This window comes from Leucoraja erinacea, chromosome 35 (assembly GCF_028641065.1).
Source record: "Leucoraja erinacea ecotype New England chromosome 35, Leri_hhj_1, whole genome shotgun sequence".
Classification (NCBI taxonomy): domain Eukaryota; kingdom Metazoa; phylum Chordata; class Chondrichthyes; order Rajiformes; family Rajidae; genus Leucoraja; species Leucoraja erinaceus.
The window spans coordinates 1614217-1635098 of NC_073411.1; the positions used below are offsets into that span (position 1 = coordinate 1614217).

Consider the following 20882-nt stretch of genomic DNA (forward strand, 5'->3'; position numbering starts at 1 on the left):
TAGTTTCACGGTTGTCCTGCTTAGTTTCACACTTTGTATCCACTCATTATCACCTTCTCCACAGCCAACAATGGACAATTGTGGGCTCCATCTTTCCTTGATCATCGTTGCTGACGTTGATTTGCACACTATTCATTCTTTTATACTTTGTACTTTTTCATATCTCTAATTTTCCTCCGTGTGAGGAAGGATCTCGACCCGAAACGTCACCTATTCCTTTTCTCTCAGGTGTAACTCCCCGAGTTACTCCAACATTAGTGTCTATCTTCACAGTAAATAATCTGCTGTCTGACTAGGTCAGGTTAGGTTTATTATTGACACAATAAAATAATTTTGTAAGCTAACAGTCAGATAATACCATACATAAATACAATCAAATCAAACTCATGTACAACAAAGATAAAGAAAGAATGCAGAACATAATTCTCAGCATTGTGGCAGGTCAGATATCTCTGGTTTGGCATTTGGCTAACCAGGTGATGGTTGCAGAGTTTTGGGGCCCCACTTCCCTTCCACCTACCAGCTTACTGGGCCTAGTTTCTGCATCACCATGGAACTTACCGTGTTGACTGGAACACTTATCATTCTATCGTGTAACTTCATTTTTTTTTAATGCTGAGCTAAAAGAGTGCTGGAGTATGAATAGGAATAGCATCCAATGGTCTCAGCAGCTACACTCAATCATTCCACTGCAACTTGGTTTCAGCTATTGATTGAAATTGGATTCTAACATTAGTTTCTGATTGCCCACGAGTCTGCTACTGTGAGGAATACGCACGAGCATTTCACTTACTGATGTCAACTGATTCATCCATTTATTTTAAGTGCTTGTACAGTCGCAATAAAGATGTCATAAATAAGGAAGCAGTACTTTCCTAAAGTCCACAGCTTCTTTAAACATGAATTGATTTGCTTAGATTTTGACAACCAGACTGCACCCGTGTATCTCTACTGTTCCCTCCCCAGCTGCAGGTGGAAAGGCAATTCCTCGCGGTAGCAGACCTGTGTATAATCAGAAGCTAATGTTAAGATTCAATTTCAATTAATAGCTGTAACCAAGTTGCAATGGAATGATTAGTTGAATGAAAATACTGAGACTATTGGATGCTATTCCTATTCATACTCCAACACACTTTTAACTGCAAGAAAACAGCAGCATCAAAATATAATACTTCATTGGTAATGAACGAGAATGAAACTTCATGAACAAATGACATTCTTTTGATCTGTATCTGGCAAAAAGGGCTATCTTCTAAATGTCAACATCCACTTTTTGCCTAAATCCTCTTCTCTTTTTCAACCAGCCTACTGTGTCACTAGGGTGCTTTAATAAAAAACAGTCCAAGAATGAACAGGGGCACACTTCTAGGTAATGAGATACAAGGTGCTGGAGTAACTCAGTGGGTCAGGCATCATCATGGATAGTGACGTTTTTGGTCTCTTTTTGTAGCACAGCATTTGCAGTTTCTTGTTTCTGTACATCTTGGTTTCGAGAACAGGTTAGAACTAACATTGCATTTTCCTCTTCCAGACGACAACATTGATGAGACATATGGAGTTAATGTGCAGTTTGAATCTGACGAGGAGGTGAGTGAAGTATCTGTACAAATCAATTACCCGTTAAACTTTTGTCATGGTGATACAGTGTGGAAACAGTGTCGACCCAACTTGCCCAACATGTCCCAGCTACACTAGTCCTTCTACCCGTGTTTGGTCCATAATCCTCCAAACCTGTCCTATCCATGTACCTGTCTAACTGTTAAATGTTGGGATAGTCCCTGCCTCAACTACCTCCTCTGGCAGCTTGTTCCATACACCTACCACCTTTTGTGTGAAAAAGTGACCTCTCTAATTCCTATCAAATCTTTTCCCCCTCACCTTAAACCTATGTCCTCTTGGCCTCGATTCACCTACTCTGGGCAAGAGACTGTGCATCTACTAGATCTATTCCTCCCATGATTTTATACATCTCAATAAGATCACCCCTCATCTTCGTGCACTCCAAGGAATAGAGTCCCAGCCTACTCAACCTCGCCCTATAGCTCAGACCCTATAGCCCTGGCAACATCTTTGTAAATCTTCTCTGTACCCTTTCTAGCTTGACAACATATTTCCTATAACATGGTGCCCAGAACTGAACACCACACTCTAAATGTGGAGTAAATGGCGTCACCAACATCTTATAAACTGTAACATGACCTCCCAACTTATATACTCAATGCTCTGGGTGATGAAGGCCAATGTGCCAAATGCCTTTTTGACCACCCTATCTACCAGCGACACCACCTTCAAGGAACCATGCACCTGTGCTCCTAGATCCCTCTGCTCTACAACCCTCCCCATAGGCCTAGCATTCATTGTGTAGGTCCTGCCCATGTTAGACTTCCCAAAATGCATCACTTCAAATTTCTCTGTATTAAATTCCATCAACCATTCCTCAGCCCAGCTGGCCAATCGATCAAGATCCCGCTGCAATTTTTGACAACCATCTTCACTATCTGCAAAACCACCCAGTTTTGTATCATCTCTTAGCTCAGGAAATTTGCTCAATGGAAAAATGGTGGGCAGGAAGAGCTAATCCATCCCATTCAATACTTGGAGGCTGAGAAATACGGCATAATGGGATAATGCTGCTATTACAATGCTGAGTGTCTGTGATTTGTGAGGTGGATGCAGCAAGGTTTCATGGGAAATAGACAGGCCCACTGAATGCTGAGGACATGGCAGATAAACCGTGAGAAAACAGTGTTGGTGTTCAAGAGCCACTGAAAGTTAACCTGCATCTCTGATTAGGGCTGTGTCAGTAAGTACTCATCAGCTATTCATTCCTGCTGCTGCCATCGGAGATTGTATTCAATGGTGCATCTAGACACGGCACATTGGCATAGCTGATGGATTTGCTGCCTCAAGCCTATCCTAACCTGGATTCAATCCTTACCTTTGATTCTATATGTGTGGAGAGGAAACATGGGTTTCCTCCAGGTGCTCTGGTTTCTGTCCTCATCCCAGAGTACTGTCAACTGGTACGTTAAATGGACACTAAAAATTGCCCATAGACACAACTCAGCAGGACTGGCAGCATCTCTGGAGAGAAGGAATGGGTGACGTTTCGGGTTGAGACCCTTCTCCAATGAGTTACTCCTGCATTTTGTATCTACCTTCGATTTAAACCAGCATTTGCAGTTCTTTCCTACTAAAAATTGCTCTCTTGAATTACGAGGATATTGCCAGGACTTGAGGGCTTTAGCTATAAGAAGAGGTTGAGCAGGCTAGGACTTTATTCCTTGCAGCACAGGAGGTTGAGGGTAATCTTATAGAGGTATATAAGATCATGATGGGAATAGATACGGTAGATGCACACTGTATTAGTTGGGAAATGAAGAACCAGAGGCCTTAGGATTAAGGTGAGAAGGGAAAGTTAATTGGAAATTGTGGGCAATTTGCAACTTTTTCACAATGGGTATATGGTACGAGGTCCCAAAGGGGGTGGTAGAGGTCAGTACTATAACAGCATTTAAAAGACATTTGGACAGGTACATGGATAGGAAAGGTTTAGAGGGATATGGGTTATAATTGTTGTAAATCTTTATTGTCATTTCCTGAGTATTCGCATACTCAGAGGAAACAAAAAAACGTTTCTCAACCAGTGTCCATTCAGTTTTCGTTACAAAATAAATAGCAATTAAAATTAAAATACATGTCATGAACAATCTAACCCTCTAATAACATTCAATAACATTCAACAGCCGTTCCGACCGGCAGCGGCACAACAGTGGCTCTGCTGCAGTGTGGGGTGTTTGTGCGCGATACTTGGCAGGGGGGAAAGTTCATTTAACAGTCTTATAGCCTGTGGGAAGAAGCTGAGGAGCATCCTGCTGGTTTTGCAGCTGATGCTCCTGTACCTCTTCCCAGATGGGAGGATGGTGAAAAAGTCATGCGATGGGTGGTAAGGGTCTTTGATGATGGAGATGGCTCTGTTGATGCATCTCTTCTTGTATATGTCCAGCAGGAAGGGGAGTGGAGCACCAATAATCCTGCTTGCGGTCTTCACTATCCTGTCCAGTTGGTGCCGTTCGTACGCCTTGCAGCTCCCGAACCAGGAAGTGATGCCGTATGTCAGTGTGCTCTCGACAGTCCCCCTGTAAAAAGTCCGTAGATGTGTGGTGGGGAGGCCTGCTTTCCGTAGTCTTCGGAGGGGGTGAAGTCGCTGCTGGGCTCTCTTGACCAGAGCTGTGGTGTTGGCCGTGGACGTCAGGTCATCAGACAGGTGTAGTCCTAAGAACTTCATGCTGCTGACCCTTTCCACATCAGCTCCGTCGATGTGCAGAGGTGCATGGTGATGTTTCCCCGCCCTCCTGAAGTCAACCACCATCTCCTTAGTTTTTCCCACGTTAAGAATGAGGTTGTGGGATTTGCACCAACCTGTGAGCAGCTCCACCTCCATCCTGTACGCCGATTCATCGTTGTCACTGATGAGACCCACTACTGTTGTGTCATCAGCGAACTTGCTGATGAAGTTGTTATTGAGTCTGGCAGTACAGTCGTGTGTCAGCAGACTAAACAGAAGGGGGCTTAGGACACAGCCTTGGGGTGAGCCAGTGCTCACGGCTATGGTTTTTGATGTCCTACTGCCCACCCTGACTGTCTGCTGCCGCTGCGACAGGAAGTTCAGGACCCAGCTACATGTGCCAGCATCAACCCCCAACAGCTCCAACTTCTCCACCAGCTGCTGCGGGATGATTGTATTGAAAGCGGAGCTGAAGTCTATGAAGAGGATCCTGGCATAGGTATTTCTCCGATCGAGATGTGACAATACGAGGTTCAGTGTTGTTGAGACTGCGTCCTCTGTGGATCGGTTGGCTCTGTAGGCGAACTGCAGTGGGTCTAGGTCGGCAGGTAGACTGTTTTTGATGTGCTGCATAACTAGTCGCTCAAAACACTTCATTACAATGGGTGTTAGGGCCACTGGTCGAAAGTCGTTATGGCAGGCTGGGTTTGGTTTCTTCGGTACAGGGACGATGGTGGCACTCTTAAGACAATTCGGCACTACTGCCTGGCTGAGTGAGATGTTAAAAATGTCTGTGAAGACATCCTTCAGTTGCTCGGCACAGTCTCTTAGAACGCATCCAGGAATGTTGTCCGGCCCTGCAGCTTTGCGTGGATTGACGCTGGCGAAGGCCTTTTTAACTCTGGCTGCGGACAGCCTGAGCGACTGGTCACTGGGAGATGGCAGTAGTGCACGTGTCTGGGTGCTGTTTTTAACCTCAAACCGTGCGTAGAACTCGTTCAGTTCATCTGGTAGGGAGGGGTTGCTTTGGCATATCCGCATCGGGGGGGGCTTGTAGTCAGTGATGGTCTGAAATCCCTGCCACAAGCGACGTGTGTCTTTGTCATTTGCGAAGTGGCTATTAAGTTTTTGTCCGTACAGCCTCTTCGCTTCCCTGATCCCCCGGGATAGGTTACCCCTTGCCAGTTTGTATGCTTCGTTGTCCCCAGATTTGAATGCCGCATTCCGGATTCTCAGTAGGGAACAAACTTCCCCAGTTAGCCAAGGTTTCTGATTGGCACGCCTCCTGATGGTTTTTACCACCGTTACATCCTCAATACATTTGTTGATGTATGCGATGACGGATTCGGTATATTCTTGGAGGTTGATGCCACTGTCGTCTGTTGCTGCCTCTCTGAAGATGGCCCACTGTGTGGTTTCAAAACAGTCCTGTAGTGCTGCCGTTGCTCCCTGTGGCCATGTTCTGACATCTTTGACCGTTGGCCTGTCCTGTTTCACCCTGGGTCTGTATGCAGGTGTGAGCATAACCGCTAGGTGGTCAGAGTTGCCGATATGGGGGAGGGGGGCTGCTTTATATGCATCTTTGATGTTGGTGTACACCAGGTCTAGTTTGTTCTTCCCCCTGGTTGCAATGTTCACGTGCTGGTAGAATTTAGGCAGAACAGATGTAAGACTTGCCTGGTTGAAGTCCCCAGCTGCCATGAAGAAAGCATCTGGATGTTCCCTCTGCTGCTCACTGATGTTATTATAGAGCACTGTCATAGCCTCCTTCACGTCCGCGCTCGGTGGTACATAGACAGCGGTTATGAAGACAGCTGTTAGTTCTCTGGGTAAGTAGAAGGGTCGGCATTTCACAGTCATTAGCTCCACGTGGGGTGAGCAGTAGGTGGAAATCACCACAGCATCCCGGCACCATGATCTGTTCACATACACAGCCAGCCCCCCTCCCCTTGCCTTACCAGCTAGCGAAGCTACTCTATCAGCTCTGTGTAGCATAAGTCCCTCCAACTGGATCGCAGCGTCTGTGATGTTCTGATTCAGCCAGGTCTCCGTTAGGATGTAGACACAGCAGTTCTTCACACTTCGTTGGGAGGCTCTCCACGCTCTGAGGTAGTCCATCTTGTTGTCGAGGGAGCGGACATTTGCCAGCATGACTGTAGGCACTGCCGGTTTGTAGGGGTTCGCGTTTAGCCTAGCGTAGGCTCCTGCGCGTTTCCCCCGCTTCTGCCCCCTGCTACACCGCTTGCGTTGTTTCCCTACCAGCGTTGTTCCAGGTGCGGGTGCGGGTGCAGCGGCTCTCCATGGGCCTGCGCGCCTCCGTGGGCCTGCGCGCCTCCGTGCGCATGCGCACCTCCGTGGGCCTACGCGACGCAGAAGCCTCAGCTCCACCAGGACGCTCCGTAAGGTAGGGTTGCAGCAACACTGGCAGGTGGGACTGGTATGGATGGGACATCTTGGTTGGCATGGCCAAGTTGGTTTGAATAGCCTGTTTCCATGCTGTATATCTCTGTGCAGGTGAGTGGCACAGACTAGGTGGGAGCAGTTGATTGGAATGTGGAGAAGAAAATGGGATAGGTGAAAATGGGTGGCCCAGACTCAGTGAGCCAAATCTGATTTCTGTACTCTGGCTCTGAAATGGGAACAACTGCACTGTTTAGTTTAGAGATACAGTGTGGAAACAGGCCCTTCAGCCTACTAAGTCCACGCCGATCACCCATATACTAGTTCTATCCTACACACACTAGGAACAATTTACAGAAGCCAATTTACCTACAAACCAGCATAACTTTGGAATGTGGAGGAAACTCACACGGTCATAGGGAGAATATACTCATTTCTATAGAGAGCATCTGCAGTCAGGATGAAACCCTGGTCTTGTGTCAGCAATTCTACCGCAGCACTAATGTCAGATTCTATGAAGATACATTTTGTAATGGTGAGTTTCTGAAATGGGAAACCTTCTGCAGATTGTTTAACTTGGCCTTTTATCTGCTTTTCTATTTCAGGAGGGTGATGAGGATGCATTTGGTGAAGTGCGGGAGGAAGCATCGGATGAGGACACAGAAGGCGAGGAAGCAGACATCAGCTGCACACTTTCTGCTAATGTGAGTGTTGGCATAAATATTGTGTGGTGTGAGCATGGGAAGAATGCCCGGAGTAGTGGGGTCCTGAGAGGGAAGGTAGCTGTTTGGGAAAAATATTGTTTCCTTGCCTGATTCTGTTTTATTTACAAACAATGACAGGTTGAAGCAAAATCCCCACTGCACTTGAAGAGCAGCATTAATAAGAATGGCCATTCCAAACTAAAATTGAGACTGGGGTTTGTGGTCATTTGTATATAGCGCCTGTAATGAGTTGAGTAGAACATATCCAATCTACAGTGCCATTGTTTAGTGGGTTGCCTTTGCTTTTCTCAGCTGGGTGCTGCTGGAGATGTGCTGAGTGCTAAGAAGAAAGACCTCCATCCTAGGGACATTGATGCTTTCTGGCTCCAGAGGCAGCTCAGCCGCTTCTACGATGATGCCATCATGTCGCAAAAGAAAGCTGATGAAGTGCTGGATATCCTGAAGGTAAGCTCTAAACTGCTGGTTAAGTGCCCAGTAATGGGCAGTGTATTCTATATGTGGGCTTTTCTTTAGTTACAGGCGTCATCATTTTTAATTTTTGTACAGCATTTCCAAATTCATATATAAAATGATCACTTAATGATACAGCTCACGTTGAATTTAATAGGTCTATTCATTTTATTCATGGACATGGTGGACTAAATGGCTGTAACAAATTATTTTCCATCTTAGATATCTTGTGCTTCTGTTTCAGACAGCCGGAGATGACAGAGAGTGCGAGAACCAGCTTGTCTTGCTTCTTGGTTTTAACACTTTTGACTTTATTAAAATCTTGCGGCAGCATCGCATGATGAGTGAGTATTAAGATCTGTGTTTGCATAATCTAAAATATACTTTAATCGTCTGTCTGCAGAAAACATGGTCAGATCATTTTTCTGTCACTTTAGTACAGATTCGACCTCATACTCAGAAGCTCACTATAGGTATGTTACAAAACTTACCTTCAGCGGCGCTGCAATTCTGCCACTGGCCATGTGCGCGATTTTGGCGCGTTTGAGGGGGGGGGGGGGGGGGGCGGGGTTAAAACGGGGTTTTCTCCGACCTGGTACTGAATTATATTTGTTGGAGTGCAAGATGTTGCTAAAGAATCGTCCCTACGGCCGTTCTGTGTGTTTTTAAAAAAAATTCACCCGACAAGTTAATCGCTGGAGTGATTTTAAAATCAGCTTCTGAAGCCGCCAATGCCGACAACGGGGCCGGATTTTATGGAGGACCAGGTAAAAGAAAGTAGTTTATTTTTATGTATAAAAGTGTTTCTTAAGATGTATTTAATTCATTTTGCACGTTGCGAAACGGTGATTTTTTTCCCCCGAACGTACCGGCAGTGTTTTGCTGCAGATACGGGGACTAAAAACACGGCAACCTCAACGTTCTAAATGGTCCCGTTCCAGAAAGTCCCACTCGCAAGCTGATTTAAATGGCCATTAATTTACAGGTATTAAACATTAAATTCCTTTTAATTCCATTTGGCCTATGAACCCATGACAATGAGATTTAAAAATTATGTTATATTCTGAATTATTGTGTGAATGTTATTTGGACACTTAGGCTATTTAAAAATGTTAATCTATTCTTAAGAAATGGATAGATGTTTAGATCTAGTAATTGAATTTTGTAATTAGCTACAATTAGGTAACAACCTAATTATATGCTTTAATTTCAAGTCATCTAAGTGAGATTATTTCATATTTGTTTCAGAATGCTTCAATCTATAATAACTGAAAATTTCTTTCAGTTCTCTTAAATTTTAAGAAAGTTATCGGCTTTTAAATGTTCTCGATCACAGCTTTTGTGCTAAGTCAATGAAAAAGCAATAGGGAACAAGATGCCAATTTCCGAGTATAAAAATTGCCATAACATTTTTAATACTGAAGATATGAAAGTGAATTAGGTGTCAAATTAAACCTCTTTTTATGCTTTATCTGGTGGGATAAATTAAAGACTTGATTTTTTTAATCTAAAAATTTTGTAACATTGCTACTCACTAGCCTTCCTAGCTTCCAGTCATCAACTTAAACTAGAAGATAAAGCAGTAAAACACAGGAACATGCCCTCCAGACCACCATATCTGCACCAAATATGATGCCAAGTTAAACTAATCTTCTCTACCTGCATGTATTTCATATCCGTCCATTCCCTGCATATCCATGTACAATCTGAAAGCCTCCTTTGTGCCACTTTCATATCTGTTTCTATCACCACCCCAGCAGCGTTTTCCAGGCACCCACCACTCTCTTTTAACAAAAACATTGTCTTGCACATCTCCTTTAAACATTCCCCCTCTGACCTTAATGCTATATCCTCTAGTCTTTGACATTTCCACCTTGGCAATAAAGTTCTGACTCCCTAACCTGTCTATGCTTCTTATAATTTTATTTTCTTCTGTCGGGTCTCCGCTTAATCTCTGACATTCCAGGGAAAACAATTCAACCTTTCGTTATAGCTAATAGCTCCTAATCCAAGCATCATTGTGGTAAACCTGCACTCTCTCCAAAGCCTCCACGTCCTCTGTAGTGGAAGACAAGAACTGCACACAGTACTCCAAACGGCCTAACCCAAGTTCTATAAAGCTGCTTCATGACTTCCTGACTCTTGTACTTAATTCCAGGACCAATTAATGCAAACATCTGGTTCATTTTCTATTCCATCCTATCAACTTGTGGTGACACTTGCATATGGGAGCTATGGACTTGGACTTCTCTGTGCTTCAATTTTGTTAAAGATCTTGCCATAAACGTTCCCCTTATATTCAACTTTTTACTGTGCAACATCTCACACATGCTTGGATTAATTATCACCTGCAATTTCTCTGCCTGTTTCTGTAACTGATCTATATCCCGCTGCACAAGTTCACACTGAAGAACCCAGAACCCCTCGACATCGGTTCTAATCAAGAATCTCTGTCTCTCCCATAAAAATACCCATTGGCCTGGCCTCCATAGCGCTCTGTGGCAAGAAGTTCCACAGATTAACTACCCTTTGACTAAAGATGTTCCTCCTCACCTCCTTTCTAACAGAGCACCCTTTAATTCTGAGGCTATGACCTCTGGTCCTAGACTCTCCCACCTGTGGAAACATCCTTCCCACATCCACTCTATCTATGCCTGTGTGATACCTTATCCTTATCTATTAAGTGAGCAACTAAATACAGTGCATTCAGAAAGTATTCAGACCCCTTCACTTTTTCCATATTTTACATTACAGCCTTATTCAAAAATGGATTAAATTCATTTTTTTAATCATCAATCTACACACAATACCCCATAATAAAAATAAAAAAAACAAGTTTAGAAAGTTTTGCAAAGTAATTAAAAAGAAATAACTGAAATATTACATTTGCATAACTATATAGTTATAAATTGCAACCAGGGCTCCTGCAATTTCCTCTTTAGTTTCCCATGTCCTTGGATATATCTGATCAGGCCCTGGAGATTTGTCTACCTTCTTACATGCTAGTACCTTCAGTGGATCTTCGACGGTATCACTGACTGCTCTCAAGACACTTCCTTTGACTGCTCCAATTTCCTCTGTCTGCTGTCTTTTTCCTCAGTAAATACAGATGAGAAATACTCATTGAGGACCTTTCACATCTCCTGTAGCTCCACACAGAGGTGACCACTTTGATTCCTGAGAAGTCCCACTCTCTCTCTAGTTACCCTTTTCCCCCTTATCTATTTATAAAATATTTTTGGGATTGTCCTTAATGCTACCCACCAGAGCGATCTGGCCCCTTTTTGCCCTTCTCATTTCCTTTTAAGTTTACTCCTTAATTCCCAAAACTCCTGCAGGAGTGGGATGCACTTGATCCCAGCTGCCTTTACCTGTCCCATGCATCCTTCTTGCCTTTGACCAATGCCTCAACTTCCCTCGTCAGCCAAGCTTCCTTATGTCTGCTTGTTTTGCCCTTCACTCTAACAGGGACGTACATATCCTGAGGTTTTGTCAGCACACTTTTAAAAACATCCCACTTGGCTGGTGTTCCTTTCCCCTCAAAAACAGGTGTTTAGAAATCTTTGCAAAGTAATTAAAAATAACTGAAATATCACATTTACATAAGTATTCAATCCCTTTACTCAGTACTTTGTTGAGGCACCTTTGGCAGCGATTACAGCCTCAAGTCTTCTTGGGTATGACGGTACAAGCTTGGCACACCTGTATTAGGGTAATTACTTTTCTGCTGATCCTCTCAAGCTCTGGCAGGTTGGATGGGGAGCGTTGATGCACAGCTATTTTCAGGTCCCTCCAGAGATGTTTGATCGGGTTCAAGTCTGGGCTCTGGCTGGGCCACTCAATGACATTCACAGACTTATCACAAAGCCACTCCTGCGTTGTCTTGGCTGTGTGCTTAGGGTTGTTGTCCTGTTGGAAGGTGAACCTCCGCCCCAGTCTGAGGTCCTGAACGCTCTGAAGCAGGTTTTCATGAAGGACCTCTGTACTATGGAACATTCATCTTTCCGTCGATCTTGACTAATCTCCCAGTTCCTGCCGCTGAAAAACATCCCCACAGCATGATGCTGCCACCACCATGCTTCACCGTAGGTCTGGCATTGGCCAGATGATGAGCAGTGCCTGGTTTCCTCCAGACGTGACCCTTAGCATTCAGGCCAAAGAGTTCACTTTTGGTTTCACCAGACCAGAGAATCTTGTTTCCCATGGTCTGACAGTCCTTTAGGTGCCTTTCGGCAAATTCCAAGCGGGCTGTCGGGTGCCTTTTACTGAGGAGTGGCTTCCGTCTGACCACTCTACCATAAAGGCCTGATTGGTGGAGTGCTGCAGATATAGTTGTCTTTCTGGAAGGTTCTCTCATCTCCACAGAGGAACTCTGGAGCTCTGTCAAAGTGCCCATTGGGTTCTTGGTCACCTCCCTGACCAAGGCACTTCTCCCCCGATTGCTCAGTTTGGCCAGGCGGCTAGCTCTATGAAGAGTCCTGGTGGTTCCAACGTTCTTCCATTTAAGAATGACGGAGGCCACTATGGTCTTCGGGACCTGCAATGCTGCAGAAATTGTTCTATACCCTTCACCAGATCTGTGTCTCGACAAAATCCTGTCTCGGAGGTCTACATGGCTTGGTTTTTGCTCTGACAGGTGTGTACCTTTCCAAATCATGTCCAATCAATTTAATTTACCACTGCTGGACTCCAATCAAGTTGTAGAAACATCTCAAGGATAATTAATTGAAACCGGCTGAACTAAGCTCAATTTTGAGTGTCATAGCAAAGGGTCTTAATACTGTAAATGTGACTTGTTTCAATTTTGTTTTAATTACTTTGCAAAAATTTCTAGCGCCTTTTTTCGCTTTTTTAGTCTGGGGTATTGTGTGTATATTGATGACCTATGTGATGTTTTTGTTTTCTCAATGAATTATTTGAATGATTCAATAATGCTTTATGGTCACCTATGTGCAGTGAAATGCTTTGTTTTGCATACAACCCAGTTAAGGACCAATAACCTTTTCTAAATCATGAAAGAAAATAAATCTAAAAGATATGTAAATAGTTGATGTCGCTATCCATACCATTACATACTCTTTCCCCGTAAAAAATTCACTGCCAGTTGCCTCGTGACACTGACATGGAAGGGTGACTGAAGGTTTTCGACGGAAGACAATTGACTTTGTTTCTTGTGATTTGAATGCTGGATATTTCCACAGCGCAGTCTTATCTCTTATATCTTTTAGATTTTACACTTTAGAGGTACAGTGTGGAAAAAAAAAATTCGGCCTATCGAGTCCGCGCCGACCAGCGATCACCCTGTACACTAACACTATCCTACTCATTAGGGTGAATTTTCACTTTTTGTTTTAACCAAATCCAATAACCTACAAACCTGTACATCTTTGGAGTGTGGGAGGAAACCGGAGATAACTCATGTGGCATTCTTCGCTTCTTTGCTGAAAGACTGGATCCAGTAAAAATGTGCATGAGATTGCTGTTTGTAATTTTAACAAGTTGAGTAGCATTAAATTGTGAGTTCAGAGTGGTAATATACATTTGTCCAAACCCTTAATCTTTAATTCATTACTGACACTACCACAGCTGTCCTACCCACCTTACCACTCACTGCTTATTCTCTGCTTTGTCCTGGTAGTTCTATATTGTACTTTACTGGCTAGTGCTCAGAGTGAGGCCGAGAAGGAGAGGATCCAGAGTAAGATGGAGGCAGATGCAGAGCTTTCCAAAGTTCTCTACAAACTTCAAGAGACTGAAAAAGAGGACATCATTCGGGTAAGTCGCAGTGTATTGTTGGATGATCTGCAGAATCTGAATCTGAATCTGAATCTGAATCTAATGCCGCTCAGTGCCATCATCCATTTTACAAACTGAAAGCTAAAAGAGTTTTGAATTGTATTTATCAAAATTTTATGTCCCTTTGCAGGAAGAAAGATCTCGCAGAGAAAGAGTGCGTCAGTCTCGTGTGGATACAGACCTTGAAGCAATGGATCTTGATAGGGAAGGGGAGGTGAGTCTAGTTTAAGTGTGAATTTAAACAAACAATTGTGAAATGTCGTAGAAAAAAAAATTGAAGGCAAATGATTAAAAAAATGCTGGTTAATTGAAAAAAATTGTCTTACCCTAGGGGTAAGAATGGTTCTGTCCCAAACTAGTTAGGAAGAATAAGCAAATACCCAGAGTTCCTGCTCGTAATTGCGATTGTACTGCTGAGGTCAAGATGTGCATGCAGACTGGAAGTGGGAGTTTTGTTAACAATAGCCAGGCAACCAAGAGAATTCTTAGCATTAGAAAGAAGAAACTAAAGGTAGTTATTGTTGGATGATCTGCAGAAGCAACCAAATTATTGAATAGGTTGAAGAGTGTAAGCATAAGGTAAGATTAAAGGAAATACATCTCTGTTGCAGGTTCTCCAGTGTTCTTTACCTGAGACTGGAGACTGCAGATGTTGGAATCTAGAACAACACACAAACTGCTGAAGGAACTCAATGGGCCAGGCATGGACATTGACATCTTGACGTTTGGCCCAAAACGTTGTCTGTCCATTCCCTCCATTGTTGCTGCCTGGCTCATTCAGTTCCTCTAGCAGTTCGTTGCTTCTATTCCTGAGAACTATTTGTAAAATGTAGGTTGGCAATATATTTAAATAATAACCTAGGACAATCTAGAGATTATGAAGTTAGACTAGGAGATTTAACTCAATCATTCAGATATTATTTCAAACCAAATTCCCACATGGCAGGAGATGTTGGGATTTGGTTCTGCCTACAGCAGTGGGCAGATCCATCCCACCGATCTCCCAAACGCTCGCTCGTATATGCGGCTGTGCATGAGTCAGGGCGTTTATAACTTGGGGCAGCCCTGCTAGAGAAGAAGCAAAGTTTGACCTCTTAAGAAATAAAGCACGCAGCTGACTGAAATAGTAATGGGAGAGCATTTTAGGACCACTGAACGTAATCCTATTAATTTAAAACTGTCATGGAAATGGAATAGGGCTGGTCCACAAGTTAAATTCCTACATTGGGGAAAGGCTAACTTTGATGGTATTGGAAAAGAACTTGGGAGACTTTTAAATGTGAGATAGGAAGAGTTCGGTGCCAGTGTGTTCATGTTAGTGAAGGGCAAGGATGGCAAGTGTAGGGAACCCTAGATGACAAGAAATATTGAGGCGTGGTCAAGAAAAAAGAGGTATATGTCAGGTGTGGGCAGTTGGAATCAAGTGAATCCCTTGATGAATATAGGCCATGTAGGAATACATTTAAAAGATAAATTAGCAGGGCAGAAGGGATTAATGAAATACTATTGGCAAATAACGTAAAGAAGATTCTAAATTCTTGTAAAATTCTACGTGTATTAAAGGCATAACTAGGAACAGAAGAGGTCACCTGAGCGATCAACAAGGTGATCTGAGTGAGGAGGCACAGGAGGTGGGTGGGGTGTTAAATGAATATTCCTTGGAAACTGCAAACCTTACATTGATGAGCCTTACATAGATAGTTAATGAAGGAGGGTCTATGTGCACTTGAAAAGGCAAAGATTGTCCGTTCATATGGACAAGGGCTGATTAGGGATAGTCAGCATGGTTTTGTACGTGGGAGGTTGTATCTCACAAATCTGATTGAGTTTTTTGAAGAGGTGACCATAAAGGTAGATGAAGCCAGAGCTGTAGATGTTGTATATGTGGACTTCAGCAAAGCATTCGACAAGGTTCCACATGGTAGGCTGCTATAGAAGGTTAGATTGCATGGGATCCAAGGAGAGATAGCTGAATGGATAGAAAATCGGCTACATGGAAGGAAGCAGAGGATGATGGTGGAAGGTTGCTTCTCGGATTGGAGGCCTGTGACTAGTGGTGTGCCTCAAAGATCGGTGCTGGGCCCGTAACTGTTTGTCATCTATATCAATGATTTGGATCAGAACATACATGGCAAGATTAGCAAGTTTGCTGATGATACAAAAGTGGGTGGTTTTGCAGATAGTGAAGATAGTTGTGAAAAATTGTAGCAGGATCTTGATCCATTGGCCAAGTGGGCTGAGGAATCGTTGATGGAATTTATACAGACAAATGTGAGGTGTTGCACTTTGGGAAGTCTAACATGGGCAGGACCTACAGCAGAGGGATCTGGTAATGCAGGTGCATGGTCCCTTGGAGATCGAGTCGCAGGTTGATAGTGTGGTCGAGAAGGCTTTTGGCTCATTGGCCTTCATCAGTCCGGGTATTGAGTATAGTTGGGAAGCCATATTGCAGTTGTATACAGTGCCCATCATAATGTTTGGGACCAAGACCCATCATTTATTTATTTGCCTCTGTACTCCAAAATTTGAAATTTGGAATAGACAAAATCACATATGCTTAAAGTGTACCTTGGCAGATTTTAACAAAGGCCAGTTTTATAGATTTTGGTTTCACCATGTAGAAATTGCAAAGTTTAGTGGAGTGATAGCAGATGGAATTTAATCCAGACAAGTGTGAGCTCATGTAATTTGGGATGTCAAACACTGACAAGACATATACGGCAAATAGCAGGAACCTCAGGAGTGTTGCTGTACACTCATGGGACCGAGATAGTGTTGCAATGTTATAGCGTTACAGTTACAGAGAAATGACAAATGAAAGAAGTGCAAGGGCACAATGGGGTAGGTTGGGAGATTGGAACTACACCCTAGTTTATAAGAGCACCGTTCAGTAGTGTGAGTGGGGAAGAAGTTGTTCCTGAATCTGGTGGTACCTGTTTTCAAGCTTTAGTATCTTCTGCATGATGAGAGAGGGAAGAGGGAACAGCCGGGGTGTAAATGATCTTTGATTCGAAAAAGTGGGATGCCTTTAAAAGTGTGCTGACAAGAATACAGGACATGTACAGTGCCCTCCATAATGTTTGGGACAAAGACCCATCATTTATTTGTTTGCCTCTGTACTACACAATTTGAGATTTTTAATGAAAAATCACATGTGATTAAAGTGCACATTGTCAGATTTTATTAAAGGCCAATTTTATACATCTTGGTTTCACCATGTGGTATTTACCGCAGTATTTATACATAGTCCCCCCCCATTTTATGGCACCATAATATTTCGAACACAACAATGTCAAGTAAATGAAAGTAGTCATGTTCAGTATTTTGTTGCATATCCTTTGCATGCAATGACTGCTTGAAGTCTGTGATTCATGGACATCACCAGTTGCTGGGTGTCTTCTCTGGTGATGCTCTGCCAGGCCTGAATTGCAGCCACCTTTAGCTTATGCTTGTTTTGGTGGCTGGTCCCCTTCAGTTTTCTCTTCAGCATATAAAAGGCATGCTCAATTGGGTTTGGAATGGGTGATTGACTTGGCCACTCAAGAGTTGACAATTTTTTAGCTCTTTTGTTGCTTTAGCAGTGTATTTGGGATCATTGTCTTGCTGTTGAATGAACGAGTTTTGAGGCATTTGTTTTGACTTGAGCAGATAAGATGTGTCTGTACACTTCAGAATTCATTATGCTACTACCATCAGCAGTTGTATCATCAATGAAGATAAGTGAGCCAGTACCTTCAGTAGCCATACATGCCCTGGCCATAACACCTCCACCACAGGTGAGGTGGTATGCTTTGGATCTTGGGCAGTACCTTCGCTCTTCTATACTTTGCTCTTGCCATCATTCTGATATAACTTAATATTCGTCTCATCTGTCCACAAGCCCTTTTTTCCAGAACTGTGGTTGCTCTTTTAAAAACTTCTTGGCAAACTGTAACCCTGCCATCCGATGTCTTTGTCCCAAACATTATGGAGGGCACTGTAAGAGGCTACATTTAGAGTATTGTGTTCCGTTGTGGGCATCATGTTATAGGAAAGATGGCAAGCTGGAATGGGTATGGAGAAGATTTACGAAGACGTTGTCACACTAGAGTGTGAGTTGTAGGAAGAGGTTGAGTAGGCTCAGACTCTATTGCCTGGAGCGCAGGAGGTTGAGGGGTGATCTTATAGATGTGTGTAAAATCATGAGAGGAATAGATCGGATAGATGCACAGAATCTCTTGCCTAAAGTAGGGGAATCGAGGACCCGAGGACATAGGTTCGAGGTGAAGGGCACAAGGTTTAATAGGAAGCTGAGCGGTAACTTTTTCACACAAAGGGTGGTGGGTGTATGGAACAAGCTGCCAAAGGAGGTAGTTGAGGTCTGGACTATCCCAACGTTTAAGAAACAGACAGATACATGAATAGGGTACACAAAATTGCTGGAGAAACTCAGCGGGTGCAGCAGCATCTATGGAGCGAAGGAAATAGGCGACGTTTCGGGCCGAAACCCTTCTTCAGAGACTCACCATCAGTCTGAAGAAGGGTTTCGGCCCGAAACGTCGCCTATTTCCTTCGCTCCATAGATGCTGCTGCACCCGCTGAGTTTCTCCAGCAATTTTGTGTACCTTCGATCTTCCAGCATCTGCAGTTCCTTCTTGAACAGGTACATGAATAGGACAGGTTTGCAGGAATATGGACCAAACGCAGGCAGGTGGGACTTGTGTACCTGGAACTAATGTAGTTGGCAGGTGTGGGCCTGTTTCTACGCTGCATCACTCTATGACTCCATTGTTTAAGGATAGTCAGCAGGTCTTTATAGACGCAACTTCATTGTAGCATTTTTTGAAGAGGTGAGCAACAGGTTTGATGGGGCCGGTTGGTGTACATTGTCTATGGACTTTAGCTAGGCCTTTGACAAGCTCTTGTATGCTAGACTGTTCCTGAAGTCGAGATCACATGGGATCCAGTGTGAGCTAGCAATTGGATACAGAATTGCCTTGGGAGGGAGGAGTCAGAGGTAGGTGGGATTTTTTACAGATTGAATGGCGATGGCAGTTGCTGGGATCGATTCACTGTTACCTGTTATTTCTATTAACAATTTGATTTGAATGTTTGTGGCATATTTAGTAGGTTTGAAGATGACACCAACATTTGTAGTGTAGTGGATTTTGATAAACAGGGCCAATGGGCCAAGGAATGGCAGAAGGAGTTTGGACAATAGACAATAGGTGCAGGAGTAGGCCATTCAGCCCCTCGAGCCAGCACCAGCACTGATCATCCCTAATCAGTACCCCGTTCCTGCCTTCTCCCCTCATTCCGCTATCTTTAAGAGCCCTATCAAGTTCTCTCTTGAAAGTATCCAGAGAACCGGCCTCCACCGCTCTCTGAGGCAGTGAATTCCACAGACTCACAACTCTCTGTGTGAAGATGTGTTTCCCCGTCTCCGTTCTAAATAATAATAATAATGCATTTTATTTGCTGGCGTCTTTCTGGACACCCAAGGACACCTTACAGGACATAAAATCACAATACATTTATCAATATTAAAATCAAGTTGATTAAAAACAAAAAACAAAAAATACACAAAACATTTTAAGTCATTAAAATCAGGGTGAACATGGTGGAAGTTATGTCAGGTATGCTAATCTAAACAAGTGTGTTTTGAGTTGTGATTTGAATTGATCAATAGTGTCCAGGTGACGGATGGGAGGTGGGAGAGTGTTCCAGAGACGTGGGGCAGAGCAGCTGAAGGCTCTGGCACCCATGGTGCTGAGCCTAAATGTGGGGACAGTTAAAATTGCAGTTGAGGAGGAACGAAGTGACCGGGAAGGAGTGTATGGTAGCAGCAGGTCAGAGAGGTATTGGGGAGCAAGGTGGTGTAGGGCTTTGAAGGTCAGCAGTAAAATCTTGTAGTTAATCCGGTGGTGCACAGGGAGCCAGTGGAGCTGAGTGAGGATGGGTGTGATGTGGTCCGATGATCTGGTGCGGGTGATGATCCGGGCTGCACAGTTCTGAATGCATTGGAGGCGATGAAGACATTTATTGGAGGTGCAAGTGAGGAGGGCTTTGCAGTAATCGATGCGGGATGTGACCAGAACGTGGATGAGGACTTTTGTATTGTCTTTGGAGAGGGAGGGGCGGAGTCTGGAGATGTTGCGGAGATGAAAGTATGCAGAGCGTGTGATATTGCTGATGTGGGTGCCAAAGGAAAGTGTACTGTCCAGAATGACGCCGAGACTTTTAACATGGGAGGAGGTTGGTATGGGTGAGATCAACTGAAATGGTGAACGGGTGGGTTTTGGAGAGTAATGACCTTGAGCCAATTAGCATGATTAGCATAAATGGTTTACCCCTTATTCTTAAACTTTGGCCCCTGGTTCTGGACTCCCCCAACATCGGGAACATGTTTCCTGCCTCTAGCATGTCCAAACTCTTAATAATCTTATATGTTTCAATAAGAACCCTCTCACCTTTCTTAACCAAAGTATACAAGCCCAACCGCTCCATTCTCTCAGCATATGACAGTCCCGCCATTCCGGGAATTAACCTTGTAAACCTACGCTGCACTCCCTCAATAGCAAAAATGTCCTTCCTCAAATTAGGTGACCAAAACTGCACACAATTCTCCAGCTGTGGTCTCACTAGGGCCCTTTACAACTGCAGAAGGACCTCTTTGTTCTCATACTCAACTCCTCTTGTTGTGAAGGCTAACATGCCATTCGCTTTCTTCATTGTCTGCTATACCTGCATACTTACTTTCATTGACTGATGAACAAGGACCCCGCAGATCCCGTTGTACTTCCACTTTTCCCAACTTGACACCATTTAGATAATAATCTGTTTTTGCCACCAAAGTGGATAACCTCACATTTATCCACATTAAACGGCATCTGCCATATTGAATGGCGGTGCAGGCTCGAAGGGCCGAATGGCCTACTCCTGCACCTAATTTCTATGTTTCTATGCATCTGCCCACTCACCCGACCTGTCCAAGTCACCCTGCATTCTCATAGCATCCTCCTCACAGTTCACAATGCTTTGTGTCATCTGCAAATTTGTTAATGTTACTTTGAATCCCTTCATCTAAATCATTGATGTATATTGTAAATAGCTGTGGTCCCAGCACTGAGCCTTGCGGTACCCCACTTACCCTGCCTGCCATTTTGAAAGGAACCTGTTAATCCCTACTCTTTGTTTCCTGTCTGCCAACCAATTTTCTATCCATGTCAGCACTCTACCCCCAA

General features: G+C 43.8%; 1 protein-coding gene across 1 annotated transcript in view; it reads left to right on the forward strand.

The window, feature by feature from the left end:
- The window catches only part of snrnp200 (small nuclear ribonucleoprotein 200 (U5)), a 106125-nt gene that overhangs the window by 13506 nt on the left and 71737 nt on the right, over positions 1 to 20882 (forward strand). The window contains exons 5-10 of the mRNA XM_055661986.1: positions 1532 to 1587; positions 7294 to 7392; positions 7705 to 7857; positions 8108 to 8207; positions 13502 to 13638; positions 13790 to 13873. Of these exons, the coding sequence (XP_055517961.1) occupies positions 1532 to 1587; positions 7294 to 7392; positions 7705 to 7857; positions 8108 to 8207; positions 13502 to 13638; positions 13790 to 13873 (629 nt within the window). The remainder of the gene's footprint in view (positions 1 to 1531; positions 1588 to 7293; positions 7393 to 7704; positions 7858 to 8107; positions 8208 to 13501; positions 13639 to 13789; positions 13874 to 20882) is intronic.